Source organism: Phlebotomus papatasi, chromosome 2 (genome assembly GCF_024763615.1).
Source record: "Phlebotomus papatasi isolate M1 chromosome 2, Ppap_2.1, whole genome shotgun sequence".
In the NCBI taxonomy this organism is placed as follows: Eukaryota; Metazoa; Arthropoda; class Insecta; order Diptera; family Psychodidae; genus Phlebotomus; species Phlebotomus papatasi.
In genome coordinates, this window is record NC_077223.1 from 77581254 (window position 1) to 77599163 (window position 17910).

A 17910-nucleotide genomic window follows, 5' to 3' on the forward strand; every position below is an offset into this window, starting at 1 on the left:
TTTTCTCTGGTGGTTCTTTAATAATATCGTATTACATAACCTTTTGCAACAAATTCCATTTATTTCATAATAAATGACATTGATATATTCTCTAAAGTTATTTATCTTAATTTAGGGAAAGTGCATTTCACATTAATTCCGTTACGTTTTTGAAAATATTGTTCAAATTTGAGGAGAACTGCTATATTGTATGTTAAAACTTTGGAAATCTGGTTTTTAGGAAAACATAAGTTTCGTCGTATATTAGTGATTCCACAGAACTTGAGGTTTTTAGCGGATCCTACGTTTGTAATCGTTCTAGCTTTATTTTAAAATTATATAATTATGTGTAAAATTGTTTTTTTTTCGGACAAGACTTAGCTTTATCCTCCTCTGAAACCTACTGTTTTTCTTTAATTCTTAACATTTAGGAAAAAACTAAGAAAATTCTGAGAAGAATTATCGGACGTAACGTAATTCACTTAGTCATAAAGTTAGTTAACAATTTGAGGTTATGCTGAACATAACACTAAAAAAGTTGTAGGTATTTTGTGTGAAATAAATTCCAAATTTCTCCGAGTACGGGTAATTATCTTTTAAAATTTGAGTATTTAAGAGACAAACAGAAAAATATTAAATGTATTTGAGGTTACGTTAATGTTTTTAGTGTTTAACTTTTTTACCGTTGATATCATTTTCTAACCTACAAAATCTTCCATTTAAAAGTGGAAATAGAAATGATTTTTTTTAATTTTTAGTCTTATACAAAAATTATTGTGGTTATCATCATTTTACTCAATATTAAAATTGTTTCGATTTTCTAGGGAGAATTTTATCACCGAAATCGCGTTCTTAAATCTTCAATCAAGAATGAAGTCAAGAAAAATCAAGATTGTCTAAAATTATTGGTTATATATTTTTGAAATATGCGATAGCTATGCTTTGGCAAATTTTAATCCTATTTGAAGGTAAATATTTTTTGAGAAATCTGGAATCACATTTCACATCAACATTTGAAAGGAACTTTACCTGAAAAAATCTGTGTAATTCATAAAAATTTATTGAGTGAAGATGTTTTAAATAACATACCCCCAGGGGACGAAAAATTATAAACAAAATTCAGATACTTCTTTTCCCAAAATAGAGAAACTGTTTGGAAGAAAAATGCTGAATTTGAATTTTTTAGAAAAATACATTGTGATATTTACTTTTCATTGCATACGGGGTCTCTGTTCCACAAATTTCTTTATTCAAGACGTTTTTTTTATTCTGTGTGAATATTTTAAATTAACCTTTTTTTGGATACATATGTATTCATCGGATTTATTATAAAATTGACTGTATATTTTTTGTAGTGATTGTTTATTCGTTTTGTAATTTAAAATTCATTTTTGGTGGTTATGTTTTAACCTAGAAAATACTTTTACCATAACCTAAAAAAGTTATTTTTTTAAAGTTTTGACGAAAAAATAAAGGAAGGGTGGAAGATGTAGGTTAGGAAGGGGAAAGGAAACGGAATTTAGGAAATTAGGAAATGGTATTAGGAAATTTAAAGGTAGATTGCATAAAAAGTTTTTGTGCGATTGAATTGAATATTCCGAAAATGCGAAATTAAGTCGTTAAGAAAAAAAGTGGGCTATCTTAATAGGAAAATTGATTAACGATAGGACTTTTACCCTGTTATCACATTTGCACATTAAAATTTTAATGTGAATTATATTAATTGTCGCAAATGTGTGTCCAAATGTATGATTTGTGCCTTTGAATCACTTAGTATTTAAAGTTTGTTCTATTTATTGATAAAAGGGTATAAGGCAAGAGCACCATGGATCGGAATGTTTAGAGACATGCTCCATATTTAGTTGAAAATATAAGCCCCAAAATAATTTTTGGTATTTTTGTTTTTTGCTAATTAGGGTAAATGTCCTAATTCAAAAACATTTCCAGACGCTTTAAGTTTGACAAAAGATTCAACACAATAATTTCATATTTTTTCTGAAGAGAATTACATAAATTTGCTCTTTGACTCTTCTAGAATGTTACAGTTTAGTGAAAATCCTTTAAGTATAATTTGAAAACTTCTTAAATACAAGAAAAATACGCAAGCGCAAAATGCTTCTATTGGAAACATATTAATCCAAATGAAGACAAGGGAAAGTTTCTAATTGGAGACAAACAGTGTAAGTGAAACCGCGACGAAAGGCTTCCAAAAGGTTTCCTATTGAAGCATTTTTGCAGACACTTCAGAAAAACCCTTTTTGTTCACGTAAATAGGTAATTATTTCATTTGAAAACTTCACGTCCCGTTAACAATAAAGATTAGCACTTAATTGAACTAAAATTAGCCAGAAATATGACATAAATTTTAAACATAATGAATAAACAACAGTCACTTTATTTTGTTTTTCATTGGGAAACATGGTCGATCGATGAAAAACTCAATGGTGAAAAGGTGCACTTTTAATTTTTCTGAGAAATTAACAATTTAAAATTTGTGGATATGAATGGATTTTCGCTTTATTTGGAGCAAAATTAACTAAATAACGATACTGTGGTATAGAAAATATGTAAATATAGTAATTTAGTACTGTATTTATCGTGAAAACAATGACGTTTCCATTTGAAGTAGCAAAAAATTTCCAATTGGAGCAGGTTTTGAATTAGCTTAATTTACCCTACTTTATCAATTATCCATTTAACTATATCTGTGCATATAATTTTTAAATCTTTACAATAAGGTAGTAAAATATAGGTTTTATTGCAAACTTTCACCCTGTACCTCGGATCGTCACGAATATAATCAGGTGTCTCACAGAAAATTGGTTTTATAAATTAAATCTGAATTATTGCAGTGTATTATTATGAGAGTTAAATAGTAAAAAGTAGTTAATAATTTTTAAAAATTCATTTTATTTGGAGCAATGATACGGTATTAACCTGACGATCCGAGGAACACTGCCGATCGCTGGTGCTCTTCCTTTTACTTGACGTGCAAAAATATGTTTCAACGGACGTAAATGTCCAACGCACAATAACTTTTGTTTAGTAAACATGTTTTTGACATTTCTGTGAGAGTGACTGAGATCTAAATCTAATTATCTTGTTTACTCTCATAGGAAATTTTGAAAACATGTTTATAAACAAAAGTTATTGTGCGATGGTCATAAACGTAAATATGTTAGTGCTGTAAATAAATGAGGCCATTTACATTGCCGCGTTATAACGAGGTTAAATGAATTCAATTTTTAGCGGGATAACTTTTATGTGAGTTTAGAAATCCTTGAAATATTATTTTGGATTTTTTAAATTTAATTTCTAATTACTAAGTGCATAATCTTACGGCGTTATCATACTTGCACATTAAAATTTTAATGTGATTCACATTAATTGTCGCTTGTGAGCGTCCAAATATGTTATTTGTGTCTTTGAATCACTTAATATTTGGGGTTTTTCCATTTAATGATAAAGAAGTGGACTTGGCCTGCAAAAATAAGTTTAAATTTACCTAAAGCATAAATATTTTTCAAATTAAAAAATTAAAGAGAAAATCGCATTAATTTTTCGCATTAATGCTATAAATCAATTTAAATCAAATTTTGCGGGCCAAGTCTACCTTTTTATCAACAAATAGATCAAATTTTGAATATAAAGTGATTCAAAGACACAAATTACACATTTGGACTCTCACCAGCGACAATTAATGTGAATCATATTAAAATTTTAATGTCCAAGTGTGATAACACAGTTAGTCAAATGAATCTCAATCTTCTCGTTCAGTGATAACTTTCCCGATTTGAAGGCTCTCTCCGATTGATCAACAAGAGCCTAATTGAGAGGAATCAGAGTGGTGAAATTTAGGTCATATTGAACCTCATTCTTTTTATTTTGGTCTAGAAAGTTTGTTGGAAACGTCAGAGCGCATTATGCATAACCTCAAAAACAAGAATGATTTTTACAGTAAATTCTCTTTCAATTGGGCATTTGAGGCAAAATGTCATCCGATTTATCGAGAGATTTGTGCGTCGAATTCACTTTAAATTTCACAAAAAGCGCTCAATTATAAAGAATCACAATAAAATAGGAAGAATTACAGCGAATTTGAGCAAATTGGTTTCATAATTAAACGTGAAAATTGTCAACAAAATTTTTCGCCCGATTGAGAAAAAGCCGATTGAGCGAGAGTCTACTGTACTGCATATTTTTTAAATGTACCTAAAAATAAAACGTTATGATTAAAAATAACTTTTCTTGGGGAAAGGCTTATTATAATTTTGTGATTTGAACAATCACAAAACACAAAAAACGTTAGTGATTTTTGATTGATAAACTTCTCAGACAAAGTAATCATAGATTGTATTATCTATCTCTCATTTATTAGAAAATAGTGATAAAGTGGCGTTTAGACTTTGGAACAGTGGAATTTTTGCAAAAACGTGGATTTTTTTAGGTTATGCTAAACATAACCTACAATTTCAAAATAATACACTCAGTCCCGGGATTAAGCATATTTTCGGGACCAGAAAAACGCGCGAAATAGCATTACGCATCGAGAAAAATTGCATATCCGCAGGGGCTTTCTTTTGAATAAATCAGCCGTAGAACGAATTAAACGAATTGAACGAAAAGATTCAACTGTTTAATAGAAAATGTATTAACAAACAATACTTTTTAGCCAGAGTTCTTCAATAAATGGTTGGAATGTTTAAAAAAATTTCCATAATAAAATAAATTAAAGTTTTATTTTGAAAAAGTAACAAAATGTTTTCAAATTTCCCGCGTCGCAAAATAGTATATATTCAGGCGTATTTCAAAAATGACTTCATAAATTGACTCCCAATGGTAGGCAAATTTGGAAATTGTATGTGCATAATTCCGTCAGGTGCATAATCTCGAAGGATTTAATGCGGGGACTAAGTGTACTTCTATACAAATAAGAGGATTAGGTCCATTATTTCCTAAGTTAAATAGGAGAATAATTTTGCAATATACATTTTACCAATTTTAAGCAATGCCATTTAAACATTTGCTGCTCACTGTATTTTCTTTTCTTTTCCAAATTTGGAGTTGAAAGCGTTTTCTTGCAGCTATCACCAGTTGGATAACACATGAAAGAAATTGTTTAAAAGTATTTTTGCGACATTGCTGCATTAGAATAATGATTTTTTTTGTAAGCAGTTGCTGCTGCAATTTTAATTATAGCTACTATATTCTCTTTCTTATTAATTTTGTTGTCTTTTCTATTTAATGCAAAATATCACGAAAACTTGTGCTATTTATATATAAAATACTTAGAGAAGGACACTTTGAGATACACAAAACACACAGAACATACACACACATTTTTAACACAAGAGAATAAGAAAATTAAAGGGTTGAAAGATCACATTTAAAAAAAAACAGAAAATTAATAAAAAAAAAGAACAGAAAAATGAGCTGGAAAATACATCAACAACAAAATTGAATTTGTAAATTTATTGCGAATCGCACATTGTGTTCGATTCCAATTCTCTAGATGATCTCGAAGTTGTGGAGGATTATATGGTGGCACCAAGTCAGCCCACACGAGGTTTCCAGCCCACTCAGCCACAGGGTGACAATGTGCCTTACGATGTGACAAATGGTGGAAGTCCCAAGGGGACAAGGAAGGCATCCACGAAACGTTGGAGAACATGGGGTTGGAAGTATAGTCCGAGTAGTGGGAAATCAATGAGTATTGAAGAGGAGCCTGAATCACCAAAAAAATCTGCCTCATCTTCGAGGCATTCTAGCCCAAAGGATTCTCCGTCCAGGACACGCAATGGGTCACCCAGTGCATCACCGGTGCGTCGAAAGAAGACCCCATCCCCGAGGGATTCGCCCACGAGGCGAGCGGAAGTACGTTCTAGTGCTGGTGCACGTCTGTACCAAACTATTGAAGATAGAAATTTACTTTTGGATGATTCTGGTGATGAGTTGCAGGCACTGTTGGAATCTGTGCATAGCCTCAAGCATACTGTTCGTCCAGCAAGTGTTCACGTTGGTCAATCGAATAGTGGGCTGCTGAAATAGCTCAGGGGAATGCCACTTTGGGTATCGGGGGGAGGGAATAGACGCACAAAAAGACGCAAAACTCCCATCCATATGATGTCATATGGGGAGCAAAAAGTTATCACACAGACACGAGACATTGGTTAATCTCGGGTGAATTTTCTCCAGAGTCATCAATGTGCAATTAGTGGAGGATGACGAAGTGGAACGAAAGGTTGAGATGGCCGTATATAGCTATAGTGCCATGGGACGACAAAGAAATGCTAAATAGGACTATTGTCACACAAATTAATTTAGATTTACGCTGAGGATGAATTTTCAATTGGCCCACCGTATGTTGGGGATAGGCAATTAAAGGTCTCACACATATCCTTAAATCCCTTTTCTTTGTCTCATATTTAACTGAACCCTCGACCCAAGGTCCATCAATTTTTGGGATGGAAAACTTGCAGAATCACTCTTTGCTTAGTTTAAGGGATTCGACTGAAAAAGTTGACTTTTCAAGTGGAAAACATTTAACAAGCTCAAAATAAAATTAAACTGATAAAAACTGGTTTGCAATGACTGTTTTACTTACTTAAAAGTGTTCAAAAACTTTGGATTATCCTAATTTCAGATTTCGAAATTAGGGAAAACGTTCGTTTCTGAATGACTGTAAATTTTCGTCATGGCCATAAGTGTGGACTCCTTTTAGTCATTTCTAAACTTATGGCCACCACTTTTCACAAGAAGTAAAAATTACATTTTTGAAGTCGTTGGTTTCAATTCTGAGACCAAGATTACGATCAAAATTTCAAGAGCGATATAGGACTCAAAATGTCTTAACAAACGAAGATTTCACGATTTTTCACACTTAACGAAACATCACTTCGGAAAAACATCGCAATTTCCCTGCAGATTTTGTTACTATTTTCCTATAAAGAAGTGGCAAAGCGTGCTAGAACTCGTGACTTATTAGTTGCTATACCTCAAAAGTACTTTCGGGTCATTTACCTTTTAGGGTAAATGTCCTAATTCAAAACCATTTCCTGACGATTCAACTTTGACAGAAGATTCAACACAATAAGTTCATATTTTTTCTGAAGAGAATTACATAAATTTGCTCCTTGACTCTTCTAGAATGTTACTGTTTAGTGAAAATTCTTTAGATATAATTTGAAAACTTCTTAAATACAAGAAAAATACGCGAGTGCAAAATGCTTCTATTGGAAACATATTAATCTAAATGGAAACAAGGGAAAGTTTCTAATTGGAGACAAACAGTGTAACTGAAATCGCGACGAAAGGCTTCCAAAACTTTGTTGAGTTGCTCCTGAGTGCAGGATTTATTCTTATTCCTGGTCTTCTCTCCTTTTCCATCTAAAACAACAAGGAAATCTTTCCAAAAATATAATATTTCCGGGGTTTCCTATTGAAGCATTCGCAGACACTTCAGAAAAACCCTTTTTGTTCACGAAATAGGTAATTATTACATTTGAAAACTTCACGTACCGTTAACAATAAAGATTAGCACCTAATTTAACTAAAATTAGCCAGAAATGTGACATAAATGTTAAACAAAACGAATAATCAACAGTCACTTTATTGTGTTTTTCATTGGAAAACAAGGTCGATCGATGAAAAATTCAATGGTGAAAAGGTACACTTTTAGTGGAAATTTTCGGAGGGAATTTCCGTCCGGACGCGGCAACACTATCTGTGGGGTCTTCAACCCTAAGATCAGAAAACTCACTCTTCTACCAGAGCTTTCGATACGCTCCTGATTTGTCTCCTGATGATTGAAGAATGTCTGGTGCTGTACTTCCGAGATCTTTGTGTTAACGAAACCCAGTGATCTTTGACATCACTCGACCACTGAGGAAGACACGGAGCGTGTCGAAATCTCTGGTAGAAGAGTAAGTTTTCTGATCTTAGGGTTGAAGACTCCACAGATTGTGTTGCCGCGTCCGGACGGAGCTTTCCTCCGAAAATTTCCACTGAGGCTGAACGACAATTTCCCCCACGGTACACTTTTAATTTTTCTGAGAAATTAACAAATTAAAATTTGTGAATATGAATGGATTTTCACTTTATTTGGAGCAAAATTAACTAAATAATGAAACTGTGGTATAGAAAATATATAAATATAATAATTTAGTACTGTATTTATCATGAAAACAATGACGTTTCCATTTGGAGTAGCGAAAAATTTCCATTTGGAACAGGTTTTGAATTAGCTTAATTTACCCTACCGGCTCACAAACGATTCGAACGGATTCATAAATCACTAAAACGATCCCACAAAATAGTTATAATTAATAAAATTGATCTTTGGATGAAAATTACTTATCATTTTTTTACCGATTCATTACCAGTTCATAACCGATTTGAATCGATTAATGAAATCAATGAAAACATTGCCCGAAACACCTTAGGAGTAAAATAATTCATAAGCGATTGGAATCGGTTCAGGTTTGTCAAGAATTCCAAGGCCTTTTCAATGAAACGAAACATGACCTTATTCGGTTGATAAATGCGCTCTCTGGAGCCTTTTTAACCCTTTGACCTTAGAAAACCGTTATATGGAATTTCCGGGATTTCCGTATAAGTTCATCCGAGAGCTCCTTCGAATTATTTTAAAAGAAAACAAGGAATTTGACATTTTTAACCCTATATACAAAATATGAGAATTTTTTGTCAAAAAAAAAACTACTTCAAAATGTTCCATTTTGACGAATATTCCACAATATGTAGAGTCCTTGAATGGACAATGCACAGTAATAAAAACATTTTAAAAATCTCAGCTATATACATATATATAATATACGTATGACTGAATATCGAATATCAGATTAAGCAAAATCTTTCAATTCACGTGTTTACTTTACCGAGTGATACGTTAAAAATATTTTGGAAGTTGTAGTAATTAAAAATATGTAAAAAGTTTCTTGATATGGACAAATTGGTGTAATAAATTAAGTCACTTAAAGTTTAATTTCGTAATTTGTGTTTTAAATCAAATGCAGCAACATTTTAATTTAAAAAAATCAATATGACAAAAGATTTAATTTTTGGGATTATGTTGGAAAATTAGTTTTTCCCCCTAATAAATGATATTCAAATAAAGCTCGAATATTTTATAAATTTAAAGAAATTTAGTGAAAGTCTTTATTCATCATGAGTAACTCATGTAATTAAATATGTAGCTCTAACAACATCTGCCGTTTTATTTGATTGGCTAGAGACTGAAAGCTTTTAAAGCTTTCTATATATTAGGGAATCAGAGAGATACTTTATAAGAGGAATTGCATTTATATATGAATTGTTTTTGAAGAAAATGAACACTTTAATATTGTTTTTCCTTAATTTTTCTTTCGAAATGCACTCAATATTCAATGAACTTTGAGCTTACCTGGGAGAAGTCAATTCCAGCTTTTTCATTAGATGATATTTAGGTAGAAGAGTAGGAGTAAAAATTTCTAGTAAACTTACTTTTTTAAATTGATTTTTTTTTAAATTGAACCAAATTGAATCTAAGTATGGTTCTTGTTCTTACGTGCAAAATTTGTGGTTAAAGAATTAATGGAGTGGCAAAAATTGAAAGAAAAAAAAACCCTAAATTCCTTTATAGTGACTTTAACAACATATTGATGGACTTTGGGAGAGATTCTTTGTATGCATTATTCCAAATCAGTGAATATGAGACACGCGCTTGAATTTTCTGTCTTTTTTTTTGACGTGAAACCACTCAATCGTTCACTATAGAGCTTCGATGTTTTACCATCAAACGTTCATTCTCCTCAATATTCATTGTAGAAATAAGTCGATACACTTCAAAGATAATTTTAAGGTAAATTAATGAAGTAAAGGACGTAATAATCATATGCTGTTCATCTACTCGAATTTTGAATTGTATTAAAATAAAAAAAAACAGTTAAAATTAAATAAGGGATCTGCACAAAATATATAATAATTCTTTTTTTTTAGGATTAATTTTAGTGGAAGAGACTCTTTAGGAATCTTTAGTGATTTGCCATAATTTTTTTTTATTAATACTAAATTATTTTACAATATTCTAAGAGAATGGTACTTAATTATTATAATTCTGTAAATAAAAATTATATTTCAATTTGTTTTTGCTATGTTTCTGACGCATGAGAAAGGATAAAAAGTGATTCATGCAAATAATGTGAGTTTTTTTATGGTACGAGGAATTAATACAGTTCTATTTTCCAAGTTTTAGTGAATCACAATGGAATTATATGCCATATAAATTCAAGATAGTGGGCATGAAATTGAAAAAATAATGTACAAACAATTAATTGTCTACATATTTTATTAGAATTTATTTTAATCTTGTGAAATGTTTCGAATGCATGGTGTTACAATTGTTTTTTTTTTGCCGAAAGAGAGTAAGAATGTCATTGAATGTGAGGCTTAAAGTGAAAATGTGAAATTTATATTGATTATTGTGGTCACACCTAAGATGACACTATCCTGGCTACTTTGAAGGAGAAATGGTGTAAATTAGTATTTAATGTGGGCTTGGAGTGTATGAGGTGCAACTCTGTAGAGGTGTGTATGATGGTCAAATGCAAATAGAGAATCTCAATGACGTTTTCAGTATACACAGGTGATACAACATCCAAGTCGTACTGATGGCGAGAAGGATATATGACCTGTGTAAATTTGATGAAATGACTTTACCATTGACCTGTCCATATTGATGAATAATTGACTTGTTGATAGCATCCCATAGTATCCCGCTCGGTCGAAATATGTGTCAATTTCCAACATCTGATTCCACAAACCAAATTGTCATCATTTCTCTTAGACTATTCATCCATTTTTATGGATGTGTCCAAGTTGAGTTATTCTCTCTCAAGAACATACATCTTTGAAAGCAATTTCATGGGGTCATTCCTGCTAAGGTTGTTCAGGAAATACATTTGGAGAAAATTTGTGTGGAAAATGCTGCAAAAGCAGCACTTTGCAATTTAGTTTAAGGGTAAATTTGACCTTAAGAACTAAACTAATTTGGCCTAGTTTCAAACATTTTGTAACCATCAATCCAAATGTGATGCATTTAATTTGAAAGTTATTGTAGTTTGGTTAGAATTTTATGCCAAATTTGCATTATGATAGTGTGAAAGTTTTAAATTTCTTTAATAATTCATTCATTCATCATAATTCATTCATCTATTTAACAATCTTTAATTACTGTTTTATTAATTATGCGAATATGGATTTATCTGGTAATCCCTTGAAAACACAGAGTCGCTATCTCTAAACTCTAAACGTTTGCACTGAAAGGTATTAACTTAAACTTCAGATTTTTTGGATCAGTGATAATAGTGCTCAAGTAATATTTTTTACCTGTAAATTATGTCAGTTATACATTTCTGAATTCATGTATTTCTTTTATTAATATCTCATTTAAAAAAAGCTATTATTATTATTTTCTTACCGGAATCTGGAAGTCTATCTTATAATACTTTAATGCAAATTTGACATATTTCGTAAATGTTGCTAGTTTTGAAGAGACATTGAAGAATATTTTCTTATGAATTTCTATTGTAATAAAAGACAAGAGTAAAACTTATTACATTTTCTCAGTTTTCTTACCCTTATTTTCATATAAGGTTTACCATGAATAAGTATTTTTTTTAGAATGGAAGTGTGCTTGATTGAAAGATGTCGTTAAATTTAATATCCCACTTAAAATACCATCAAACAATTGCATTCTTCAATGGTCAATTGCTTTTAGAGAATTTAATTCAGCAAGTGCGAATTGATGTTATTGTACCCCTGAGGGTGGTCTATAGTAAAAGGGGTTGACGATAGTTTCCTCTCAGCAATACCGATGAACTAGGTTGCCCCAATTAATTTATATGAGTGGTGCTATGTTTTTTTTTCGTCGATTGTGTGCATTTGACACACTTTTCTTTTACACTTCAATATTGAATTGTATAATTTGTGGGTTGATACTGAGATTAGGTTTTAGGTCACATGAGGCTTGAGTGCTTATTCAGTATTATGACGAATGAGCTGATGCTTTTTCAATCGATGTGGATTTTATTGGTTTAGTTATTTATGAGGATTCGGATTTGCTAAAATGCAAACTCGTGAGTTGAATGAAAAATTGTGACATACGTTGCAAATGAGGTCACTTTGGTTGCTGATGCATTCTCAGTGTGGATGAGTGTATCAGGTGTGTGAATGAGCATTACACGTGTCAATGATTTTGACAAATATCCCTGTGATATTGGAAATATTTTAAAACCTAGGATTGTGTGTTTTATGGTGGAGTTTTTTGAATGAGAACTTTACAAACATGCTTAGTACATTTGATTAATCACAGAATGACAATGGAAGCTTTTACTGAAATAATCATTTCTAATTTATACAATAATGAATGTGGACTGAAAAGTAGACAAAGTTTATCGGATTTAGTACTTTGAAAGGTATATTTAAATATTTAATGAAAAATGGTGTTCACCTTGTTATCTGTCCGGGGTTAGATGAATGATAGGATTGACAACCCCATCATTGTATATACGAAAAAATATTAATACAATGAAAATCTCATTTGAGCTTTAGTTCCTCTTGGAATGTTGCAAGGTTTATTATTTTTATACAAGAGGGGGGAGGGAAGTATAAGGTGACTAAATCGAATTCCTTGACTGCGTTCTACTCAAAATTAAGAAATAGACTTTGGATAATAGAAATCTCATTTTGTTGCTCAAACTTCACAGAAAGAGCAGTATTTCTTTACATTTTGATCAACTCCATATTTATCACTCTCCTTTCCCTGCCAAGAGGGGCTTATGTTTTAAACATATTTTCGTGAACCGGTCCGCAAATATGTCCGTCTATTTGTCTGTCTAACCATGAGCTGAACTAGAGAATAGACAGTTATAGATAGACTTGGAAGAAGCACTAGGAGATCTGAGGATCTCGTGAAGCAGTGGATTGGTGCGCTGGTCAACTCTTTGTGGATTAGATTCCGGACTCGATTTCCTTAAAATTGTAATTTCGAAGCCCTGCCCTCTGCAAGAATCTGAATGTCTGGAAAATAATATTTTCACTTAAAAAATCTTGGAATAAGCTTAAAAACCGGAAATTAATATAAATTTCGCTTTGAAAATTTCTTTCCGTTTTTATTTCTGAAGTGTTACTATTACACTCGATTTTAATTACGCATTGAGTATAGATAAATGTCATTTTCAAAACATATTTTCTGACTTGTAATCACGTTGTTCTCACAGTCAAATGTAAACAATTTTATTTTCTAGGGGAGACTGGGGCAAAAGTCACACATCGAAAATTTCAAAATTCAATATCTTCCATGATAAATAAGATAGCCGCTTAAATTTTTTACCACAAATAGCTTTCATAAACCTTCTTTGACAATATATGTTTCTGCGAATTCGAACAAGGAATTTAGAAAATAAAAAATATCAAAATTTTTAGCCCTATTTTTAAAATATTGTCCTTGAAGAATATATCAATTATTACCTTATTCAAAATTTATGCACTGATGATTATTTCCTAAATGACTTGGATTCTTTGACTACGAAGCCGCTATCTATTTTAGAATTTTGCAAAGATTCTTCTCTTAAGAAATATTTTTATTAAAAACGACCACTTGCGATAAAAAGTAACAAAAGGTATGGAGCAAGAAGTAAGAAAAACCGAAAAAATTTATGATGTCTCACGGTAAAAAAACGTCAATGCCGTGTCGCCACTTGTTGTTTGCATTGGTCAAAAGATTTGCAGTCTTTTGTGTGTTTTTTTTCTAAAATAGCTTGAAAATCGTTTTTATCGTTCAGTTAGAAAAAAATGGTGTTTTACAAAGGTATAGAGGAATAAATTTCCTATGAAAATATATTATCTAGGTATTTTTTTTTAATTTACGGAATCCTGTAGAGTTGTAGAGCGGTAAATTTCCCAGAAAACTGCGCTAATTATAAATTTCTGGGGCGTTCGAGTACTTTGTAAAAAAATAAAATATCCGTTTTGTGACTTTTTGCCCCAGTCTTCCTTACAACTTTATAAAAAATTAAAAAAAAAAACAAATTTTTAGATTTAGAGATAGACAGATAGATGGATATTTGCATAGATTAATTCAAGATAATTAATGTTAAAATAAAGTGATTATTATGCTTAGTTATCGACCTATTATTTTTATTTGAGTTGTGTGCAGCGTATACTATGCAAAACTGCAACTATTTTACTAATCGTTTCGAAAAAATCTTGAAAACGTCCACTTATACAGCAAATAAGCTTTTGAAATTTTCACTAGAAACTTTTTTTGAGATAAAATCGGATTCTGAAAGTTCACATTAATTCTGTAATAATCGATAAAACGTTTAATCTTTAAAATGCCACTCAAATCGTGGAAGTGCGGATTAATAATAATCGAGGAATCCACGCATTTTTCAAAGGTTAAAAGGGCTCTAGAGAACATATTTCTCACATAAATGGGGAAATGTTTAGGCTCGTTGGAAAGGTCTTGGAATTTCTGATAATAGTGAACCGGTTCCAATCGGTTCTGAACCGGTTCATAACTGATAACTAATTTTTATTTGAAATTCAATTAGGGGAAACTGGGGTACCACCAAACACTTTTGAAAGATGCGATTTTTACTGAATTTCCTAAGAAAACTGTGAATTTTAGAAAAATGTTGCTTACCCCATGTTATACTCTCGGGTATAGGCTGCATATTAATGTATACAAGGATGATGTGAAGCACTTCAATTTTCCGTAAAACGGAAAATTGTATCACCATGCATTTTTCGCTTTTTTCCAACCACCCGGGGTACCAATAAACACTTTCTGGGGCACCAAAAAACACCTCATTTTCTCACCCATTGAAGTTATTTTGGGCATTCACCACAATTCCTAATTATAAAGAATGTATTGAAAATGTAAATAATTCTCAAAAAAGCACTGCAAAATTTAGAATTAGTGACCAAAATAGCAAAAAACTAAAGCACTGCACACCGAACATATTTTTCAATAGATTTTTCATTATTTTGACATCATTCGACTTCTGACTGGAAAGCAGCGCCACTAAAATCGTGGCAAACACTATACCTAAAGTTCAAATTTTACGCGCTCTTCTTATTATTTGTAATAAAATCGAGAAATCATTCGTCAATCCTTGATTAAAATCACTTAAGAATCATTAAGAATCATTTAATGCAAAATTGGGTTCTTGAAACTATATTTCTCTTGAGTCTTGAATGAAAATCCCATGAATGGATATAAATTTCTGAAATCGAACAAAGAGGGAGATGAAGAGTAAGAAAGATAAGAGGAAAAATTTTGCCATTCAAGCTACGCTCGCGACATCTGTAATTGTGAGAAATTTGCCTGTTTGTTGGTGCCCCAAACTCTGTTTTGTGATGGATTTTATATTCTTTTAAAAAAATGTGAACATTAATTTCTTTAGTAGATACATAAATATTATCCCAAAACATGTAGGAAAGTACTGGTGTAGTGAAATTTGATATAACTTATTTCAGTTTTATTTTCCAGGTAGATATATAAATGACTAAAATTATCAAAAACTCACAATTTTGCGAAAAAAGATTCTTATTTCTGAACTACTTGAATTATGTGGATCATTCTTTCTCTGGACAAGCATCCCTATAGTATCTATGATTTCATGTAAGTCTCATTCTCTGAAGTCTTATACCTATTGAAAAAATCGCAGTGTTTGGTGGTACCCCTGTTTAGTGGTGCCCCAGTTTCCCCTACTCCTGTGGTGCATTTTATTTCGGGAAATGTTTTGAGTGATTTATAAATCAGACCAAATTGGTTGTGAACCGGTTATAAACAGATAAGTAATTTTCGTCCCAAAATAAATTATATTACTCCTTAAAACTATTTTGGGGAATCTATTGAGTAAATTAATCGGTTTAAATCGATTGTGAATCGATATACGGTAAATGATGCGAAAGGACTTTTGAGGTATACCATCTAATACACGAGTTTGAGTACTTTGCAAAATATGGGATGCTTTACGTACGACGTAAGATGTCTAAACAAAAATAACTTTTAAAACTAAGGTGAAAAGCTTTGCCATTGTTTTGTTTGTTTAAAACTAGAAATATTGTCTACTTTTCAATTTGTTGTGTTAGGTCCTTGACACTCTTAGGACTTAAGCTGAGAGACGGCTTAGTGGAAAAAGATAGAAATTTTTGTTTAACCGTTCTTTCGAATATAATTACGCGAATTACGCTAAGCCGTCTCTCGGCTAATCCTCAAGCCTGTCAAGGCCCTTAAGATTATTTGATGATGAATGAAAGAGTTTCTCTTGTAATGAATGATAAACAAGTCATGCTGAGTTTTATGCTATTTAAATTGCAATTCGAAGAATGACTGGTAATAGAAGTTTTTTGTTTTGGTTTTGCTATTTCAATTTTCTTTTTTATTTTCACTCGAAAGTTTTGGTTTGTCTTTTTTATTTTATTGCATAATGTTCTTGTGAAACTGGTGGTAGAAGGTAAAGGGAGATGTAGTAGGAAGAAGAAAAAAAGCGAGGGAAGGAAGAAAAATAGAAATATTGTGACTTTTTGTGGAGGAAATTACAAAATGCAAGAAGTCAAGTGACGAAGATGGGGGAATGATTGTGAAGAAGAGTAGCACAAAAGAGAACAAAATTATTTTCCAGACGACATACCAATTCAGGCACCCAAAGAGGAGGGTGGAGGTGTTGTGCAGGCCAATGTGGGACTTCTCAGTATCACAGAGGAGTCGCCTGAGGGGGAGCAGCAGCAACAGTTGACACGGGGAACAGCTGCGAGAAGTAGCAATCCCAAGAGTCACAAAGTTCCCTTTGCCGCGGGCTTCAAGAAGCTCAAAGAAAAGGACAAGGACAAGGACAAGGAAGCCACCTCAAAAACTACTAGTAAGAACAATGGTACGGTGGAATTGAAGGATTCCCCGCAGCCACCGACGTCGAAGAAGTCGGCGCTTAAGGAGAAGATTGCCAGTGCCCGAAATGCTTCGCTCCATATGGTTCAATTTGGGGATACAACGGCAACGACTGATGGTGATAAGAGTCCCAATTTGACCACGAGGGCCAAGAGTTTGGTGGGGGATGTGGGAAATGGTCCGTTGGATGGGGTTCTGGCCAATGGGGGTGTTTCGGGGACTGATGGAAAAGGGGACAATATTGTTAGTGATAGCCTGGAAAATACTGAATCTGTGGATTCTGGCACAGATATGACCATGGCTTCCTCCTCAGCACCTTCCATTGAGGCCAAAATTCAAATAAGTCAAGTTTAGAAATTTTACCATCCTTCCACACTTTCTGCCAAGTATATTCCTCTTCCCTAGGGCTCAAAGTGTGAAATTAAAAAAAAATCCTGGTTCAATCCTGGAGAATTTTTTTCTAAATGTCATGTGGAAATATTGAAAAATTATGACCTTTTCTTTTAGCTAAAACAGACTTTACAGAGCGTAGAGGGAGATGGGTGTTCTTTTCTTGTAGAAATTCTGTATTATTGTTTTTTTTTAGAATTCAGGTAAATTCCAACAAAAATTTTTGGTGAAAAGAATTATATGTCAAAAATTGAATTTTGAAATTGTTTTTTTTCTTTAAAAAGAAGAAGTTGCCATTTAAATTTAAATGATGTCAATTAAAATGATTATTTAAAAGAATATATAAATAAAAAGCCTAATTGGAGAAACACTTTAATATAAAACTTTTATGTCACATCGCGAAGTAAGGGTAACTATGCTGGATATTTACTATGTAAATATTAGGCAAGTTCTATAACAATTTAATGATTGTGGCTTAAAAATGTTTAAAGCCACAACCTAACAATGAGCCTTATGTCCAGCACACAATAACTTTTGCTTGTAAATATGTTTTCAGAATTTCCTATGAGAGTGAGCGAGATGACTAGATC

General features: G+C 32.1%; 1 protein-coding gene across 2 annotated transcripts in view; it reads left to right on the forward strand.

Moving 5' to 3' along the window:
• Positions 1 to 17703, forward strand: part of LOC129804496 (hyccin) — a 36884-nt gene extending 19181 nt beyond the window's left edge. Inside the window, exon 4 of one of the 2 annotated variants that reach the window (XM_055851840.1) lies at positions 5492 to 6564. In XM_055851840.1, the coding sequence (XP_055707815.1) occupies positions 5492 to 6027 (536 nt within the window). In that variant the 3' untranslated portion in view covers positions 6028 to 6564. Of the gene's footprint in view, positions 1 to 5491; positions 6565 to 16667 lie in introns of those variants that run through there. The other variant, XM_055851839.1, reaches the window with a different exon arrangement.
• Positions 17704 to 17910: the final 207 nt, after the last annotated feature.